General features: G+C 40.3%; 1 protein-coding gene across 1 annotated transcript; it reads left to right on the top strand.

The window, feature by feature from the left end:
* The first annotated feature begins 1,011 nt into the window (after positions 1–1,011).
* On the top strand, positions 1,012–20,845 carry klhl2 (kelch-like family member 2). The gene is made up of 15 exons (XM_037765386.1): positions 1,012–1,504; positions 4,868–4,987; positions 7,032–7,138; positions 7,285–7,406; positions 9,961–10,123; positions 10,328–10,437; positions 10,524–10,640; positions 13,117–13,266; positions 13,381–13,498; positions 15,765–15,962; positions 16,130–16,231; positions 16,881–17,009; positions 17,165–17,305; positions 17,394–17,537; positions 19,350–20,845. The coding sequence occupies exons 1-15, from the start codon at positions 1,437–1,439 to the stop codon at positions 19,376–19,378; spliced, it is 1,818 nt and encodes a 605-aa protein (XP_037621314.1). The 5' UTR covers positions 1,012–1,436; the 3' UTR covers positions 19,379–20,845.
* Positions 20,846–21,852: the final 1,007 nt, after the last annotated feature.

Below are 21,852 nucleotides of genomic sequence, written 5' to 3'. Positions count from 1 at the left end.
ATTATTATTATAGTGAGTCTTCCACAGCTAGAAGTGTATATATACAGTATATATGATATTATTATTATTATAGTGAGTCTTCCACAGCTAGAAGTGTATATATACAGTATATATGATATTATTATTATTATAGTGAGTCTTCCACAGCTAGAAGTGTATATATACAGTATATATGATATTATTATTATTATAGTGAGTCTTCCACAGCTAGAAGTGTATATATACAGTATATATGATATTATTATTATTATAGTGAGTCTGGGTGAGTCTTCCACAGCTAGAAGTGTGTATATATATATGATATTATTATTATTATAGTGAGTCTGGGTGAGTCTTCCACAGCTAGAAGTGTGTATATATATATGATATTATTATTATTATAGTGAGTCTGGGTGAGTCTTCCACAGCCAGAAGTGTGTATATATATATGATATTATTATTATTATAGTGAGTCTTCCACAGCTAGAAGTGTATATATACAGTATATATGATATTATTATTATTATAGTGAGTCTGGGTGAGTCTTCCACAGCTAGAAGTGTGTATATATATATGATATTATTATTATTATAGTGAGTCTGGGTGAGTCTTCCACAGCTAGAAGTGTATATATATACATGATATTATTATTATTATAGTGAGTCTGGGTGAGTCTTCCACAGCCAGAAGTGTGTATATAAATATGATATTATTATTATTATAGTGAGTCTGGGTGAGTCTTCCACAGCTAGAAGTGTATATATATACATGATATTATTATTATTATAGTGAGTCTGGGTGAGTCTTCCACAGCTAGAAGTGTATATCCTGTGTAAATATGATATTATTATTATTATAGTGAGTCTGGGTGAGTCTTCCACAGCTAGAAGTGTATATATATATATGATATTATTATTATTATAGTGAGTCTGGGTGAGTCTTCCACAGCCAGAAGTGTATATATATATATGATATTATTATTATTATAGTGAGTCTGGGTGAGTCTTCCACAGCTAGAGGGAGACGGTGTTTTCTTGTTGGACGCCTTGGCTGCTCGGAGGACCGTCTTTGCCGACATGTCCTTGTTTGTGCGTTTTAATCAGCGATTGGAAAATAACAGGTAGCCTCGTCTGTCCGCCTCTCGCACCCAGATACACCCCGGAGAGAAAGAGGAGGAATCAAACACACAATAAACCCTGGCAGCACCGCTGGTTGGCGTGTTTTTATAGACAGAAGAAGCAGTCAGCAGCAGCAGCAGCAGCCGGGTTGAATCCACAACGTGTTTGTTAGTGTTAGTGTCAGTGAGAGTCACCGCAGTAGTCTGTCTGCTGCTGTGTGTGTGTTTCTATATGAAGCAGGCTGCTGCCGTCAGCTCGACTCGCCGCCTCTGGACAGCTGCTCTCCGCGGTGCTCGCCTGGATTTAAACCCCCTCTGAAGACGACATTGTGGATATGGAATGGTGCATGCTGCTGGGCCAAGTTTTCAGCCTCTGAAAAACACCGGAATCATGGACAGTCATCCGCTGTAAGTGTGAGAACAAACCGTGTGTGTGTTGACGTTTACCCAGTGGCTGCTTTGACTGATGGTGCCGCATTGACAGAGACAGCTCGGCCAGCCGGTGAGGCTGTGAGGCTGTGAGGCTGCTCACTGACCGGCTCTGTGGTCGGGTTAGAATGGCAGAGGGATTTGTTGGGAGGTGTTTTTGTTTATGACAGAGGGGATGTGTGTGTGTGTGTGTGTTAATGTAGCCATGTGTGTGTGTGGGTGTGTTTTGTGACAGAAAACAAGCTGCCACGTGATTTTACCATGAGCAGCATGATTATACATGTAGGCTATATGTGTGTTTTATTATGAAAAGGGAGAGGCTATTAGTGTGTGCTGAGCAGTGGTGGAAAGTTTACAATTTTGAGGGTGAATTAGTCTTATGTGGGACATTTCATTTTTTGCATTTCACATTTCTGGAATAGTCAAGTCAAGTCAAGTCAAATGTATTTCTAAAGCACATTTAAAATTTGTTTTGTGACAGAAAACAAGCTGCCATGTGATTTTTTTACCATGAGCAGCATGATTATATATGTAGGCTATATGTGTGTTTTATTATGAAAAGGGAGAGGCCATTAGTGTGGAAAGTACATTTGCAATTTTGAGGGTGAATTAGCCTAATAATGGGACATTTTTTTTTGCATTTCACATTTCTGGAATAGTCAAGTCAAGTCAAATTTATTTCTATAGCACATTTAAAACAACCACGAGCTGACCAAAGTGCTTTACAGACACAGTGCAGAATAAAAACAGGTCAACAGAGCAGACAACAAAATCACACACATCCACAGACAGAGACCAAGATAATAAAAAAACATGAGTAAAAGACTGTTATAATGGGCATGTTAATGTAGCCATGTGTGTGTGTGGGTGTGTTTTGTGACAGAAAACAAGCTGCCACGTGATTTTACCATGAGCAGCATGATTATATATGTAGGCTATATATGTGTTTTATTATGAAAAGGGATGTGGGACATTTTTTTGCATTTCACATTTCTGGAATATATTGTGATATGAAGCTAATACATTAAATTAAAAACCCAAAACCAAACCAAAAAAAAAAATGCAGATATCACACTCATAAAAGAAATGGTAGACATATGAGCACTCTAAATATGCCTCGTTTTCTCAGCCAAATCTTGCTTTTCTAATGTGGGACAGTCGTTGATGTCATTGATGACAGTCTGCAAATGTTCACTCAGTGGTCATGTTATTAGTTCAAGGCTGGTTTATCATCCGGGGCCCCCAGGAGCCAGGAGATTTGATTAATTGCTAATTAATCAACTATGACCAGCTCTGCATTATTAGCTAATGGTGTGACTGTCTTGCAGAGGGTCCCTCTGTCAAAAGCTCATCAGAAGACCTTATTTATTAGTTTATATTGAGCTCATATGATGCATATTTCTAAATATACTGGTGGTTTTAATCAAATCACCTGAAACCAACCGACTCACATAAAAGCTGGGGCCAGGGAGGATTACTTGTGGGGTGTAAAAGGGTTCATAAACTGGGCTCAGAGGTGTGGGCTGGTTTATTAGGTCGTCCCATAGCTCAAACTAATGCGGTCTAATACAAGAGTCCTGACGTAATAATGTTCAGTTTTTGATTCAACTTTATGGGTATTTTGGAGGGTGTAGTTTGTGGTGCTACCCTGTTCTTCACCTCAGTACAAAGAAATGACATTTAAAACATACAACAGCAACATCTCTCTCTCCATAATAATAATAATCCACTTAATATTCAACAGTTTTCACGGGGACTGTGTCTGTTGTAGAAAGTATTGTATCGTGGTGGAAGCAGAGCAACATCTCAAAACCTCAGAAAAACAAAGCCAATACCACGTGGATAGAAACTTCTAGAGGTATACATGTAATTTGGGTGAATCAACACTTTAAATGTGAAGTCACTAAATCACAGCTGCAAACCGTCCTACAGGCCTGACTCATAACACGTTTCATGCCAGAGCAACATTTGTCACTCACTGATCAATCACATCCCGGCAGACCTGTGGCCTCTGTTTCTTTTTCTTCATGCAGTGTGTTCGTGTTCGTGTGTGGTGTTAAAATAAAGAAAGCTGAGAGCAATTTAATGTTTTGTTTAATCTAGTGCACCAGCAGATTGACCTCTGATGCTGCTAATTGACATTTAACCTGCTGCGATTCAACGTGGTTGAAGCCATGTTTTTCATACTTGATATAAAATAAAGCTATTATACTGGAAGTGTTTACTTTATTTTATGTAGGGCTGACCCCTCTTAGTCGATTAGTCGACCAATCAGTTGTTTTGGTCTTAGTTGACTTAGATTTCTTTTGTCGATTAGTAGTTTTTTGTCGCTTTTTCATGCTGAATGACTTCATTCTAGGAAACTTATGAGCAAATCTCTGGTAAACACAAGATTTAAAGTGGTGCTTTTGTGTGATTCTTTGTGGAGAAACTCAGTTTATCAGTTCTGTCGATTAAATCAACTAATCGATTAGTCGTCAAAACGGCAGGAGTGTTAGTCGACTAAGGATTTCTTTGGTCGAGGAGAACAGCCCTTATTTTATGTCATAGTCATGGAAAATACTTGTTTCTGATTCACCTCCCAGCGAATCATCATCCACCCAGTCAACACATCAAAATGTGGGTTCACCCAAATTACAAAAAAACATACTTTATTACATAACTCTTGTGATACTGTGAGCGCTGCAAAAAGAAAAAAAAGAATTCACCTCCATTGCATTGGAGTGGGGGCAGAAATCTCAGCAACACATTTTAAAACGTGGACAAGTAAAGCCAAAACTATCTGCATGGCTAGATATTTTCATAATTTGGGGTGGACCAAACCTTTAACCTTCTAGTTTAATCTTCAAAATCAATGAGCAAGGTTGTTACTGTATATATTGTTCCTATTTTTTATATTTCCTTCTATCGAAATTGTTCATATTTAATATGTCTGTCTACTTTTGTTTCTGTTTTTTTTTACTGTGTCGTATCTTGCTTTTTGTTTTTACAGATGCTTCTTGTTTCTGCACTATCCCCTTTGCTGCTGTACACTGCAAATTTCCCCACTGTGGGACTAATAAAGGAATATCTTATCTTATCTTATCTTATCTTATCTTATCTTATCTTATCTTATTAAAGGTATGTTAAACTAACTAGTTAAACTCTCGCTGGTGAAACAGACCTGGTCGTGGTTTAAACTGCTTACAAACAAACTTCAGAGATAGATGACGATTTGAACACAGCTTCTCATTTATCTTGTTTTAAGTCAACATCGTATATGAAAGACAATGCACTCTGAGATGTCCTGCGACAGTCTACCCTCAGTAACAGGGTGTTGTGTGTCTGTGCTGTCCCTCTCAGGTGCACCAGACTCTGTCCACACGCTCTGGACAAAGAGGATGGCGTCGAAAAGCAAGGTCCCGTCACCCTCAACCCTCGGCACATGAGGAAGGCGTTCAAAGTCATGAACGAGCTTCGCAGGTGATGCACGTTCTCTCTCCTCAGTTCTCTGCCACCTTTTTAAAATCTTGACACCAATTGTTATAAATTTTGATCTTTCACCTACAGATAACACAGTGCATATAAACTGGAAAAACAAAGTTCGGAAACTTGTGTTTGGTGGATTATTTCTCTGTTGTTACAATGCTAATGGTCATTGTATTTTACATCGTTAGAAAGCCTGTTTATTTACCTTCGCAATGATGTCCAACTTGTAAGGATCATGCATTTGTGGGATGAGCAGCACAGCTGATTATGTGCGTAGCGCCCAGGAAAAATTTGCCAAAATGCTCTGCCAATGGTAAACAGGGTATTCTCATAAGGCTACCAGGAAGCCTGCAATGACTGCCTGTCACCGTCAGGCCCGTTTGCGCTGGTGTCGACAACACAGACAATGGAACCTGAACATGTGGGGGAATGTCATGTTCAGTGATGAGTCCAGGTTCTGTCTGCCAAAGCTGGATGGCAGGGTCAAAGTATGGAGACGACGTGGAGAACGCTATGCTGATTGTTGCACCGATGGAGTAACAGCTTTTGGTGGGGGCTGTGTCATGGTGTGGGGCGGCATCACCCTCACTGGCAAAACAAGGCTTGTCATCATTGAAGGCCATCTCAATGCAGTGAGATATCAGGATGAGATTCTGCAGCCAGTGGCGATCCCATATCTCCACAATCTGGGACCTAACTTCATCCTCCAAGATGACAACGCTCGCCCCCACAGAGCCAGGGTTATCACAGACTACCTCCACAATGTGGGAGTAGAGAGAATGGAAAGGCCTGCCAAGAGTCCAGAGCTCAACCCAATTCAACACTTGTAGGATCAGGTTGGGCGCGCTGTATGTGTTAGAGTGACCGACACAACCTCGTTGGCTGACCTGCAACGAATCCTGGTTGAGGAATGGAACGCCATCCCACAGCAACATGTGACCTGGTTGGTTACCATCATGAGGAGGAGGTGCCAGGCTGTTGTGGCTGCGTATGGATCTTTCCACCGCTACTGAGGCTCCTGACGGTGTATTAAATGAATAAAGTGTAAAATTGCCAATATGTCTTGTTTGTTCCTTGTTACTGATAGAGAGTTCAATCATCCAATCCACCAAACAGCTCAAAACAAGAGTCAATACCAACAGGAGAATACACTGTTTACCATTGACGGAGCATTTTGGCAAATTTTTCTTGGGCGCTACCCACATAATCAGCTGTGCTGCTCATCCCACAAATGCATGATTCTTACAAGTTGGACATCATTGCGAAGGTAAATAAACAGGCTTTCCAACGATGTAAAATACAATACCAATCAGCATTGTAACAACAGAGAAATAATCGACCAAACACAAGTTTCCGAACTTTGTTTTTCCAGTTTATATTAACAAACAAACAAACAAAACAACAGTTGATATTTCTACTGCTGCTATGACTTTCTATTACAGTTTCATGTATATTACTTAAAACATCTTCACAAAACATGATCCATTTAATATTTGATATATTATTAGTCATTAACCTTTACTTTATTTAAAGAAGGCACATCTTTTTTCCAAAAACTTTTAATTCGTATTGATGTTATAAATTACCTTTTCCAAACTTTATTATGTCCTCTACTCAGTAGAGGCTGGAAACAGTAGAGTCTACTATTTCCAGCCACTTGTTTACATTGGGAGGTTTCAGTCTCTTCCAACTTCTTGTAATTTGTTTGAGTGCTGTAATTCTCAGGATCCTAAAAAGTCAGAATTCCTCCCTTCGTAGGCTTTTGGGACGTGTTCCAACGACGTGTTAAGTATATTGTGTTTTTCTAGGTACCCCGCTTTCACAAAAATCAGTTCTATTATGCGTAAGATGTAAGGAATATATGTGTATGGACGCCGTTATTTTCCCCACATTTCCTCCAGCTACTAGAACAGTTTTGTGTATACCTGCATATGGTCGGTGGTGTTCTAAAGTATCTAATATTCATCTTCCAAGCATATTCCTTTTAAACATTAAAATTGTAACCTCCCGCCTCTCCGTCTCTTAAATGCCCGCACAGCCAGAGCTTGTTGTGCGATGTGACCATAGTGGCGGAGGACGTAGAGATCGCCGCTCACAGGGTGGTTCTGGCTGCTGGGAGCCCCTACTTCCACGCTATGTTCACAGGTGAGGACTCGCTTACAACCATGCTGCTGGCCATCTGGCAGGATCTTGTTTCACCCTGTGTATCAGTGTGTGTAACCAGCAGTGTTTTTTTGTTGTTGTTATATCCTGTGTGGTAATGGATGTCTAACACGTGTGTGTACCAACAGGTGAGATGGCAGAGAGCCGGGCGAAGCGAGTGAGGATAAAGGAGATGGACGGCTGGACTCTGGGCCTGCTGGTCGACTACATCTACACAGCAGAGATACAGGTCACAGAGGACAACGTGCAGGTAAACACACACACATTTATACTCACAGAAATGTCTGAATACCTACATCCTGTTATGCTTTTACGCTGCATTTTACTCTGGTAAATTGTAACACAGCCAGTTCTGTTTTAACTTTTAATTCTTGAAAATGTCCAAATTTCTAAGAGCTAAATGGCCGTTGAGTGAGAGTATTTGTTTTTCAGTTAGTTGGTTACACTGGTGTTAATCACATATATATACTATTTCATATCAACAACAAAAAGGAGGTTAAGAGATGAAATTGGAGAACATATTAATCTGTGTTGCATTAGTCTGATTACTGTTAAACGCAAGGAGCTGGTCAGATATAAAAATTCTCCAGCAGCGCCTCCAAAAGCCCCATGAGAGATCTTTAAAGATCCCATGAAACGGGTGCTTGAACTTCCTGGAAAACAGTGACTTAAAGGGACTATTTGTAACTTTCAGAAATGCTTGTTAACAGCGACACCTGTGGCCGTGAAATCAACGAAAGTCAGCGTCGGGCTCGCGCTTGCTCGCTCTAAATATACCTGAACGAGCGTCGCTCAAAACAGTGAGGCGACACACGTCAGCTAAAAGCACAATATCACTCTATATTTCAGCTGCTTGGCAGTAATGTTAGCTGACCAGACGAAGGTCTCTCCATGAACATGATTTAGATCTGATCCTAGTGTTGGCTTTTCCTGCCTAAGTGCAGGCTGAGGCAGCGGGGCTCTGCAGCATGTCTCCCTGCTCTCTCCGCCCGCAGCCGGAGAAAGCAGAGGAGACACCGGCACCCGGTCGGTAACGAGAAGACAACGTAACTCTCTGAAGAGCTCCGTCACTTCACAAGACACGGGAAAGCGCTGTTGGTCTGGAGGAGCTGCAGAATTTATTTCTGCACAAACGTCCCCTGTGCATTCACTAGATATTCTCAGAGCTAAACCATCTCTTCTGCAGTGTGGAGTGAGTGCGCGTTCACGTCTAGAGGTGGAGCGAGACAGCGAGGACGCGCGCGCCGTCTGAGTGAAGGAGAGCAGGCAGCGGAGACGAGGCTCCGGCCACACGCGAGCGCGCATATGCGAACGCGCATGTGTGCCGACCCGCTACATTTATACGCTTAAAAAGTTACAAACAGTCCCTTTAACTCTGCACTAGGAGGAGTAAACGACACATCCAACCAGTGAACTTATCACAAACAATTGAACAGTCCCACCATTTCTGATCGCCCTATCAAATGAAAGTGCCTTTTTTCCATAACTGATAACAAAACCTAATTGTTTGCACACTCAGATTGATCCCCAATAGGCATGGAACAATATCAAAATTTCATGTCATGATTGTTCTAGCCAAAATAATTGCGATTCACGATATTATCCCGATAATCATCAAAATATGCTTAAAAATTTTAAAATGGTACTGAAACATAATGGAATCACTTTATTTTACGTTTTGTGAAGAAACAAATATTTGTATTGCATCACAGATTTTTAGTGAAAAACAAACAATCTTAAATAAAGTCATATATCATAGGGTCCCTCTGGATAAATACATAATTAAAAAAATTGCAACACAGGTCTTTCTTACATGATCATTTCTGTATTTTTTTAAGTCAGGCTCTATTTTTCACTTCTCTACTATGATGGCGAGGTAGACAGCTTTTTCAAGTCACTCTTGACGATATTCACGACTATCCTGATAATGGAAATTCACCACAGTGAGTGTTTTTTTTATTGTAATCCGCAATAAAATTCTACATCGTCCCATCCCTAATCCCTAACTGTTCTATGTCCTGCCCCAATAACCTGTTTCAACAGAAATTCATGAATACCATTTCAGTCGAGTCTTCAGTAAACAAAAATTGCCTGCAAATAACTAAGTGAGAAGTTTTTATTCCCTCTAGGGACAATTCATTTGTTTATTACAACCAATAACTGTGTATCACTGATTGGGAGACGGTAAATTACTTTCAAACATGATGGTACTTTTCCATGCACAGTCATATGTTTAAAAAAGCTGACATGGTCTAGTAATCTGGCTTTTTCACCAGAAGTGAAAGTTGTAGTTGAAGTTTCATGATGCTGCTGACATCAGATTGCTGCTGAGATTAGGAAATAATCAGATCACTACAGTACAAATGAGCACTGTAGATTATAAATATCTATTTGTTTCACTTGATCATGTGTTGAGAACCCTTTAAGCTAATTTTTAAACTGCCTTGCCAACGGGGAAATTCACTCTTTTTGGAAAGTGTAAAAGATTAAAACTAAACTGAAAGGAGTTCTGCAGTTCTCACTGCTGTTATTTACAATTTAGTGTGGAAACTTAGACCATGTACTGTAATCCTCACGTACTGTATACATTTTATTATAGAAGTCTCCAGTGGAGCAGTTTAGTTTCTCACTCAACTGTAGCGCTGACAAGCGGGTCATTTTGAGTGACTGAACCTGTGATTAACTGACATAAAGATGGTGTCTCAACACACCAGGCCAACCTGTCGCCCCACTTGCACTGTAGTATATTATAGTACCAAAACTACCACTTTATGCAGGACACTCTGTGTGTGCGTGTTTGACAGGCGTTGCTTCCTGCAGCCGGCCTGCTCCAACTGAACGAGGTGAAAAAGGCCTGTTGTGAGTTCCTGAGCTCTCAGCTTCATCCATCCAACTGTCTGGGGATACGAGCCTTCGCTGACCTGCACGCCTGCTCTCAGCTCCTCACACAGGCCAACATCTATGCAGGTTTGCGTGTGCAAATCTCTATTTTTATATATATGTGTGTGAACAGCTCTTAATCTGTGAGGATGTGGGAGAGTGGATGAGACAGAATGAGAACAGGTTTAATTAATGACAATGTTGAGAGAAAGAGAGAGAGAGAGAGAAAAAAAAAGCTGTGTTCATGTGCTGTCCCAGGGTAGTTTTTCATTTGATGCTTTTTGCTGACAGAGCAACATTTCAGTGAGGTGGTTGGGAGTGAAGAGTTCCTCAATTTGGGCATGGATCAAGTGTCCAGCCTGATCGCCAGCGACAAGCTCACCATCCCCACAGAGGAGAAGGTACACACACATTCACTCTGCCCAATGTACACAGGTAAAACAGCACTTGTACCTGATGTGCATTAAGTGTCTCTTTTAATGTGTAGGTGTTTGAGGCGGTGATAGCTTGGGTCAACCACGATAAGGATGTCCGGCAGGAACACTTGGCTCACCTGATGGAACATGTTCGCCTACCGCTGCTCTCCAGAGAATACCTGGTGCAGGTATGAGAGGCTTTTATGTCTTTGTTTGTGCTCTTAAACTCAATATGGCTGTTGCTCTGTCACTTGGTATGACGCCAGACTAGCACAGGGCTGACACATAGAGACAGACAACCATTCACGCTTCTAGAAAATATGTAGCCACAATTTTTTTCTGTGACATTACTGGCAAACTGACCAAATGTCCTGCCTGAAGGCTCTGGACTTGTGACGGTGGATTAATCAACAACTGGTTGTTATGTGGGTCAGATAATCAGTATCAGTTTCTGCCATCAAAGAAGTCTTTAGGAGGAAGTGATACCTTTGATTGTTATAACACAACTATCAAAGTTTGACACTGGATTCAAGAGTTTTTCTTTAAAAAAAAACGGACAAGAAATCTTAGAAAATAATGAAATGATCTGAGTTGTGTGAATCTGTCATTATACTGAACGTTACGACCTTTAACCTCCGTTAAACCAGGTCTGCAGCAGGTTCAAGGTAATCCTGGGATACAGTGACCTTGACTGGAGTTTACGGGGTTCAGACTGAACCACAGGTGCGGTTTACGCCACAGCGTCCTAGGACACAGCAACGGGGTTTAAGGGATTATATGACTTAAAGGTGCAGTGTGTATCTGACGCCATCTAGCGGTGAGGTTGCAGATTACAACCAACTGAAACTTCTCTTGTGTGCCAAGCGTGTAGGAGAGCTACGGTGGTCGACGCAAAAACGTGAAAACGTGAATGTCCCTATCTAGAGCCAGTGTTTGGTTTGTCCATTCTGGGCTACTGTAGAAACATGGCGGCCGGCTCCATGAAGAGGACCCGCTCCGTATGTAGATATAAACGGCTCATTCTAAGGTAACAATTCTTATTTTCAGGTGATTTATACACTAAAGAAAACATACTTATTAATATTATATCCCATTTCTGCCAATAGATCCCCGTAAATGCTACACACTGGTCCTCTAAACACACACAACACAGGTTTAAACTCATCCTGAACATTAAAATCACAGCTAAGCTAACGACAGAGCAACAGCCTCAATTATTCTACTATCGAAGACAGGTTTGGAGTTTTGAGCTGCAGATCAAACTGAAGGTCGTGTGTTCTCGGTAACATTTCTTGCCTGTGTCTGTGTGGCAGTGACCAGTTCACAGTTATGTTTCACTGCAACCATCGCTGCTGCTTAACAACTGTTCTGTGCTTCAGTGCCGTTCTTGTTTCAACAGCCAGGAAGGTTAAACAATGTTTGTGTTATAGTTTACAGTCAGGCAACATGTTGCTACAAATCCAGCTTACAGTTGTCCAACTAGTTTTTTTCAGCTTTTGTTGAAACAGGAATGATCTTGCAAAAAAAAACATCAGGTCATATCTGTTATCACAGTCAAGTAAACTCCAGGTTACAGTATTGGTATATATTCTAGTTAACTGATCTCAGTCCTGTTTAGTTTTCTTTATTACTGTAACCTTCTCTGTCCCAGGATAGTGTTGACAACTAACGAGGATTCCCAGATTCAAGCAATGTGTTCATTTGACTTCCACAGAGTGAATTTTGCAGTTGCCTTCCTTCTCACAGACAAGAATGACCTGTATGTGTGTTGTTGACTGATTTACTTTCATTGCTGGCAAAACAACTGTGGGTTACTTTGATTTTTGTCTGCATGTAAAAAAGGATGCATGTAGTGACTGTGGGCACTGCTTCACTTATTAGGAAAGGTCATGTTGTTGTTTGTGATGGTCTTAGTCGATATGATTTCTTTAGTCGATTAGTCGTTTTTATGCTTTTTTCATGCTGAATGACTCTTAGAAACTTATGAGCACATTTCTAGTAAACACAATTTAAAATTTAAAGTGGTGCTTTTGTGTGATTCTTTGTGGAGAAACTCACTTTTACAGATCCGTAAATTAAATCAACTAATCAATTAGTCGACAAAATCCTATGAGTGTTAGTCGACTAAGAATTTCTTTGGCCGAGGACAACCCTAGTCAAAATAAACGATCATTGGTTGGACTCGTCTTGGACGAGTATGCGTGCTGTAAATCTTATGTTGTGGCTCTATTTTAGTTGAGTTAATGTTTGATTGCCAGCTAACATCCCTGATGTTTCATCATTTTACATTAGTCTTTATGATGGGGAGAGTTGGGCAGTCTACTATTTAATCCTATCAAGGAAAATCATGATGCGCTCCCCCAGATACATCTCTGGATGTTATCCAACTTATAAATAAAGCATTTCATCTTTTTTTACTATTAACATTGTTCAGGTAAAATCTAAAGATAAATATGTTAGGTGCCAAGAAACTTCTGATATGTCAGTAGAATCAGAACTAATCTTGATTTCTGATTAATATTATGAATTTCCCTTTGATTTTAGTTAATACGATTTCAGTTATACCGTTACTTCTGTGTCTCAGCTGCCGTGTCACAACATACTGCATCACTTTGTGTATCCAGTTGTCTGACTGGCTCCTCTCTCTCTGTTTGGTTGTGTTAGCGAGTGGAGGAGGAGTCTCTCATTAAGAATAGCAGTGCGTGTAAAGATTACCTGATCGAGGCCATGAAGTACCACCTGCTGCCAGCAGACCAGAGAGCTCTGATGAAAACGGCACGCACACGCATGAGGACTCCGGCCTGCTGTCCTAAGGTATTCACACAACCTCTACTACTGCAAGTCTCTTCACTCTTAGTTAATAAGAAAATAACAATGGTTGAGGTACAGTTCATCATGTAATGGCTCTGCTGTTTCTGTTCTGTGTAGGTGATGGTTGTGGTTGGAGGCCAGGCCCCCAAGGCCATCCGCAGTGTTGAATGTTATGACTTTGAGGAGAACCGATGGTACCAGGTGGCTGAGCTCCCAACCAGGAGATGCAGAGCAGGTAGGAATCCCTTAATAACCACAACAACAACGACAACAACGACAACAACAACAACAACAACAACAACAACCACACAAACTACATCACAGTTGAGGGGCCGGATCCTCTGAAGAACACGGTTCCATCAGAGAACCTGAACGCCTCAAATCACCAAACTAATGTTGCAAATATGATGAAAAGCTATTTTTATAAAACTGTCACTATATCCTGACAGAAGTGCATGAGACAGATAATCTGCAAAAAAATCATGTACAGTACCTCTGCCTCCTCCTGGTGCTCCTAATGCCATTGGCAAGTTTCTACCACGCCCGAATCTAAACAACCAATCACAGTCGAGCTGGAGCGGCCAGTCTCTGGGCAGCTGGCGAACTCTGTTCAAATGGTCAAACTAGGCAGCGCTGATCAAATATGAATCAATATTGTGTTACTGTAATGCCTATTTCTCGCCTCAAATGTTTTCAGAAACATCTTGTAGTGTACTGTTTAGCTGTAAAATGAGAAAGTTTGTGACCCGGCATTCATGTTGAGATCAGTTGATGAAATACCAAGCACTGCCCACCAAACTTTCTAATTTTACAGCCAAACAGTACACTACAAGATGTTGACGAAGGTTGACGACCTTTGTCTTGGAAAGACTACAGCCAACAGCCGACTACAACGTATGTTTTGCGCCTGCGTGAGAGGAAAGAACTCTCCACACCTTCAGGTGTTTGTAGTCTGTATTTGTCATTCAAAAAGGGAAACCGGAAGACCTATGACATGCTGAATCGTCCAAAAAGCCTCCGACACGGGCAGACTAGAGCCGACTTTGTAGAATACAACGCAAAAACTAGGGCGACAGACACTCACCACCGGCTCGAAATTGTCCGACAGACTAATCGTCGGCTTGGTGTGTCAGGGCCTTTAAAGAGACGGGGGCTGAAATGGAGCGTTTTCAGACAGAAGGTGAATACAGGTAAATTCAGACAGACAGTATGAGAAAAACAATGTGTTTTTTGAACATTAAAGCATGTAAACATTTTCTAATAGAAAACCCAAAATACAAGTATAAACCTGAAAATGAGCACGACATATTTTCTTTAATATATTCGTATAACTTCAATAAATCAGCGATTATTAACAAATCTAGTTTACTGGTGAGAACAGTGTTCAGGCCTTCTGGTGGGTCTAGATGAACACAAATACCTTATACAGCGTGGTCATGTGGTATCTCCAGATTATATGATTTGACAAGGTTCACCTGAACACTAGTTTACAAAATTCAGCAGCACACAGTAGAATGGAGGACACTGAGGGTTACAAAGAATTAATGTGGTATAAATTCAGGTAAAAGAAGGCTGTATCTGTGTATGAAAGTGTATGAAAAGGGAAGAGGCCTTACAATATGATGTATTTAGTTTAGAAGTACAGACAGCTACAAACTGTGGTGACCTGTGTCTTTTTGATGCTCTCAGGTCAGATCTTGGCTATCTTGGCTTTGAGATTCAACCTGTGTGAGATCTAAATCCATATTCTGAGGCATTCTTGTTTGGCTTCATATTTAAAGGTAATCCGAGTAAACAGCGTCACTCTTTCACCACGCCTCCTGGTGGCATGTTTCTGACTATCTTCCACCGCATGACATACGCCCACAGATAGGCCTCACTGTCAAGACACATGGAGGGAAACAATTTGTTAGTTTGTTACAAGGTTGTAACATCAACTGTGTCCGTTGCAGGGTTATTATAGTAAACTGAAATGAAAATAGGGCTGTGAGAAATATTTGTAATAAACTGAAACTGAATAAAAACTATATCCTTTAAAAAAAACTCAAACTAAACTGAAATGATAATGCCTGTGTAAAAAAATAATTTAAATTCATTTCGTGTTTTGTTTTTTAGCTGTAATATATCACAATTTCCGTCAGCTCTTGTGACATTGAACCACAGAAATTGAGCGGGTTTGACCTTCCAGGAGACCGCGCTGTGCTGCAGTTGCTTCAATAAAGTAGCGCGAGAAGAAAACAACGTAAAACTACTGTAAAAAAAAAACTAAATATATAAAAACTAAACCTTCAGAAAAAACTGAAAGTAAATTACAACTAGCAAACACACTCGGAAAACTACTTAAAACTAAACTAAAATGTAAATTTAAAAAGAAAATTGAAAATTAAAAACTGTTATAACCTTGGCAGGGTGCATTGATCCTCACTATACCAGGCTGTGTGAGTCCTTTTTTGTAGATATGTGTTTTTTACCTGTTTATTTCCTGTGTTGTTGCCCTTTAGGTGTGGTGTACGTGGGTGGGTGTGTGTATGCAGTTGGTGGTTTCAACGGTTCTTTGCGCGTCCGGACGGTCGATTGTTACGACCCGATGATGGACCGCTGGACGAGCGTGAGCAGCATGCAAGACCGCCGATCAACGCTCGGCGCCGCTGTGCTCAACGGACTCCTGTACGCTGTGGGCGGCTTCGACGGCAGCACAGGTACAGTCGAGTGGCCGTGACATTAAAATGTTTTTTAAATTGATCAGTGTGACGGAGAGAGTTGAAGACAGTGAATCCCTACAGGCTTTTGATTTGTGTTACAACAGGAAATTATATAATATGTGATTGTTCGTGGTGTTTTTGCTACATGATGTGTGTGTTTGCAGGTTTGTCGACAATCGAGGCGTACAACGCGAAAACAGACGAGTGGTTCCACGTGTTACCCATGAGTACCCGACGGAGCAGTGTAGGAGTGGGTGTTGTCAATGGTGAATACTATTCCCAGTTCAGTTTTACAGTCAGAAACACTATACAATCTATACAATAGTCCTGCAATGAATACACTTTTTGCAAAATGCATAACTTGTTTTTATTTTGAAACCATCAGAGGTGTTGACACCTCCAGAGTTTGTAGAGACAGAAACTGGCTTAAATCTTGATATAATAGATCCTTTTCACAGCAGACATTTTGACTTGCCAAAGCAGGAAAAGCACAGGTGGTATTAATAACATTAATGACGGCTGCTTTCCATTTAGGTGAGCCAGTTTCAGGTCTCTGGTGTTGTGCATGCTCACTCAGTGACATGGTTCGTTAGGACACTTAATGGAACGAAGCCATCTTTAATGTTAAATAAATACACCTGTGCTTTTCCTGCTTTGACAAGCCAAAGTGTCTGCTGTGAAAAGGGTCAATAATGCTCTATTGCACTCTTTTAATCTATAAAAAAACAGGAAAATTAATACTTGAAAAAAAGTTTTAAAATCAAGTTAAAGCCAAATACTTAAAGGCAGGGCAGGCAGTATTCAACAAAGCCGTATAATAATGTATTTTAATGTGTTTCTATTATTTTGTCCACCCATCGTGCCTCGCTCATTCTGAGTTGTGAGTTGCGCATGTTTCTTATGTGTGTTTTTTAGCGATCCTTTATGCAGTTGGAGGTTATGACGGTGCAACCAGGCAATGTTTGAGTACAGTAGAAGCTTACAACCCTAAAAGCAACACATGGAGCTACATTGCAGAGATGGGCACGAGACGCAGTGGAGCAGGTCAGAAAAAAAACATTATTCAACAGACAGATAAACCATTCTTACAGATGTATCCGTCAAAACAAGACAAGATAATTGTTATGCTATACTCAGTGAGGGAAATTCATGATAAGACAGAAATGGTGACCAGATCTTGTGTCCGATATCTTCTTCAGGTGTAGGTGTGTTAAAAGGTTTACTGTACGCTGTCGGGGGTCATGATGGTCCACTGGTGAGGAAGAGCTGTGAAGTTTATGATCCAGCCTCCAACAGCTGGCGGCAGGTAGCTGACATGAACATGTGTCGACGCAACGCAGGTAATGCAGACAGTCCATCCACCAGACATCCTCAGGTGTGAGATGTTAAACGAATCTTCATTCTGTATGTGTGTGTTTGTGTTTCCAGGTGTTTGTGCTGTGAACAACGTACTGTATGTGGTGGGAGGAGACGACGGCAGCTGCAATTTGGCCTCTGTGGAGTTCTACAATCCAAACTCGGACAAGTGGTCACTACTGCCGACCTGCATGAGCACAGGACGCAGTTATGCAGGTGAGTAGGGAAACACATGAGAACATACTGTACATGCCGGTTTCTAATTTAAAGGGATAGTCAGGGTGTTTTGAAGTGGTGATGTACGAGGTACTTTTCCGTAGTCAGTGATGTACTGCTGTGGACGGGGACGGCAGCAAAACGTATTTTAGCCACCTAAAAGAAAGATTTTCACTGCTTTACCTTGCCGTCAGACAGCTATACAGTCCATGTCTCCGACGGGGAACTGCAGAACACGGGAGTTGCTGGTCTACTGCTGTTAGTTTGTGTTATTGTGTGACTTTGGTTAGTTTGTAAGTCACACAATAACACAAACAAACCAACCGATCGAGGCAGCGGTAGACCAGCAACTTCCGTGTTCTGCAAGGTAAAATTACAGTTTTTTTTCAATGGAGTCTGGTTTCTTTGGATAAAGCAGCGATAACGGCTTCAGTTCCCCGACGGAAAGATAGACTGTATAGCTGTCTGACAGCAAGGAAAACGGCTGAAAATATTCTAAATATGGCGTACAGTTAAACTGATATTGATTTTTTTAGTTGAGCCTTTCTTTTAGGTGTCTAAAATAAGTTTACATACGTTAAATACGTCCACAGCAGTACATTGCTTTGCTCCCGTGCTGTAACTCCTGTCTGCTTCTCCAAACTGGGGACGTTTTACTGGATACTTTTGTCCAAATCCATAATTGCAAAACAAAAAAATTAAGTTTTTGTTTTACATATGGTATTATATATATACAGTATATAGGTACCGGACCGATACTTCACTTTTGTCACTTTAACTACTACTTGTTACATTAGTTACCGTACCACTATTTGTTATGATTAGGGCTTTCCCGGATGCTATATTTTGGGCTCCGGAGCTTCGGTAGCAGTAAGGAGGGAATATTCTAAGATACAAACAACGGCGGCAAGCGCTCTGGCTTGGCTCGTCTCCTTAACATGAATCGGGAAAGACTCAGTCAGACATAGCGCTGTCCATGTCAGCTGAGAACGCCTTCGGTTTAATTAAAGGCGTTAAATTTGAAGGATTCTGTTATTCCACAGTAGGCGTTGTTTGTATTATTATTTGTTATTGGATAAAAAAACAGTTTCCAAAAGGTTTGGTATGTTTCATGCATGTTTGTAATCTTTAGGGGTTAAAAAAAAGAACGAAAAAACAAAAAAAATATCCAAATCCTAAAATTGAAAATCTAATTCCTACACAACAAGTGAATAGTCGAATATTTGGGTCCAGCCGTAGTTTTAATGTCACTTTTTACACCTAAATTCCACCCTGGGGATGAATAAAATGTTATATACCAAGGAAAACAGTATGTGCTTTGCATTTCTACAGTAATATAAGTATTACAACTATTCCTACTTTTAACAGTACTAGCAATAGTAACTATAGTGAACATAAAAAGCTTTTGCTTTGATGTATTTCTATTATCTTTACATTCATATTATACATTTTTAGGGCTGTAACTAATGATTATTTTCATTGTCGATTATTTTCTTGATTAATTGATTAGTTGTTTGGTCTATAAATTGTCAAAAAATGGTGAAAAATGTCAATCAGTGTTTCCTAAAGCCCAAGATGACATCCTCAAATGTCTTGTTTTGTCCACAACTCAAATATATTCAGTTTACTGTCATAGAGGAGTGAAGAAACCAGAAATTATTCACATTTAAGAAGCTGGAATCAGAGAATTTTTAGTTTTATAAAATAGTTGGCAATTCATTTAATAGTTGACAACTAACTGATTAATCGTTGATATCACGTGTGGCGATAGCGGTGCTTAATCTTAATCTGCGTTTTCTTTTTTAACCACAGGTGTGACTGTGATCGACAAGCCCTTATGACTGCTCTTGACGCCTGCCACTGATTTGAATCACAATGTATTCTCCTGCTGAATACTGATCTTGGATCTGTCTATGATGCCAATGCTTCGATGTTGGGCAGCATTGGCTCAGGCACTGACGAGGATGAAGAAAATGACAAGATTGTTGTTGTTGAGGATGATGATGAAGATTTTTTGCACTTACCTGAAAGGGGGAGCTGTAACAAACGGGACGGGGAGGGAATCGAACCCGTGTTTTAATCCCCTCCTGGCAGGACTGCCGCCAGCGACTGGACAAAACCAGTCTGAAGCACCACTGCAGTGTCATTGAAACGCTACTGATATGAAGCTACTAAAACTTTAACATTAGTTATGTTAACATGGAGCAGCTCTGAGAGAGACCACTGATCTAACCTACGGGAGAGGAAGGACCATCTGGGACTGAAATCTTTGTTTCTCCTTCGTTTTTATCCTGAAAATGTGTGTGTGTGAGTGTTTGTGTGTGTGCGTGCGCTTGCATTTAAAGGTGCTCCTTTGCTTGCACACGTGAGCATGTGTGTTTGTGTGCATCTGTGTGGTGACGCCTGATCCGACGCCGCATGAACGCACTCTGTCTGACCTCTGACCTTTTACAGTGTTGCAGTGTGGCTGTTCAAGAGTGCCTGAATGTCAAATTACACCCCGCTCTCCCCTTTTCTTCTTCTACGTCCATTGTTATGCATCGAGTACTGTTACCGGACGGCTGGACTCGGCGGCTGTTCTGGGATACATTTGAGAGCTGACTCCGGATCGGTGATGATGTGTCGGTTGCGTCAGCCCGCATGAATTCAGAACAGCGACGTGAGAAGCAGAAAAATGTACATTTCTTCTTAAAAAACTTTAACTGGAACACTTCTCTTCTGGTAACGGAGACGAGTCATGTTGCCAAAAACCAGTGACGGACGGAGGGAGACGCTGTTTGAAATGAAAAACAGTTGGATGTATCAGTGCTTTACTGTCACCCGGCAGCCATCCTTGTTGTGGTTGTAACCACTAATGACAACAACAGCCTGAACTCACTGCATGGTCCCCAAACCTCCTATCCGCCAACAGTTCCCTCTCCCTCCTTTGGTGTAGCAACCCTATTAACTACTGCAACACCCTGACGTACTATGAATGTGCCAATTTTAATATGTCTCTTCATTTCTGTCTCTCTTTACTACTTTACTAATCTGTTCTCTCTCTCTCTCTGGAAAGTGACCAAACCTACTCTTGATTTTCTGTTTCTCTTCCCTCTCCTCGCTAAAATTGCTATAATACAGTCGTAACTGGTATCGCTGTTTTCTCGTCAGTGTATTGAGGAATGTCATGTAGGCTAATGACTTTGACAATGTTTCATTACTTGTTTTATATTCTCATTAATAAATATGCTTCTTGTATTTAAAGCTGTGAAATGACATAATCTGTTTTTAAAAACTTTGCCAAAATCAGTAAAAATGTTGAAATGGAATACGCTGTGTTTGTGATATTTTAATAATTATACGCTGATTAATTTATTACTATTCATATTTCGCACCATTTGCCTGCTAAGTTTCTCTCTCTTCTTAACTTTTCTGCCATTTTCTAGCTATTTTATTCAGTTAAAGTTCTTGTTATTCTGCCTGTATTTATAGACTATATTTAACTTTGGTTTCTTTTGTTAAATGAAAATGTTAAATGAAACGCTTACTCAAGTACTGTACATCAATTTTGAGGTGTAATTTACTTAAATACTTCCATTGTAGGCTAATTTATATTACATTTATTTGACAGCTAATAGTTTCTTAGCAGATTACAATTTTACATATAACACTGTCTGATCATCTTATAAAATAATAATTCACAATCAGTTTAGTGGTGCTTTAATTGAATGCAATGATACATTTTTTAAAATATATTTTTTAAACTTTATACATCAGTTTATTCGTCTCAAAGGCAAGGCAAGGCAAGGCAGTTTCCTTTGTATAGCACATTTCAGCAACAGGGCAATTAAAAGTGCTTTACATAAACATTCAAGAAAATTAAGACAAAATGCAAAAGAACATTAAGACATAATTAAAACAGTTATAAAAACATTAAAGATTAGAAAATACAAACAAGCTAAAAATAAAAACTAGGACTTCTAAAATAGAGTATAACACACAAGAGTAAACGCTCTAGTGCAGTATAAGATCATTATCTGGTTTAATAAAAGGCAGCAGCAAACAGGAAAGTTTCAAGCTTTGATTTAAAACAACTCAGAGTTGAAGCGGTCCTGCAGGTTTCTGGGAGCTTGTTCCAAATATTTGGTGCATAAAAACTGAACGCTGCTTCTGCATGTTTAGTTCTGACTCTGGGGACACTAAGCAGACCTGATCCAGATGACCTGAGAGGTCTGGATAGTTCATAACATAGCAGAAGATCAGAAATGTATTTTGGCCCTAAACCATTTAGTTGTTTGTAAACCAGCAGGAGTAACAGTGAGAACAGGAAATATAA

The sequence above is a fragment of the Sebastes umbrosus genome, chromosome 3 (assembly GCF_015220745.1).
Source record: "Sebastes umbrosus isolate fSebUmb1 chromosome 3, fSebUmb1.pri, whole genome shotgun sequence".
NCBI lineage: Eukaryota > Metazoa > Chordata > Actinopteri > Perciformes > Sebastidae > Sebastes > Sebastes umbrosus.
This window is presented reverse-complemented; position numbering and strand designations above follow the sequence as displayed.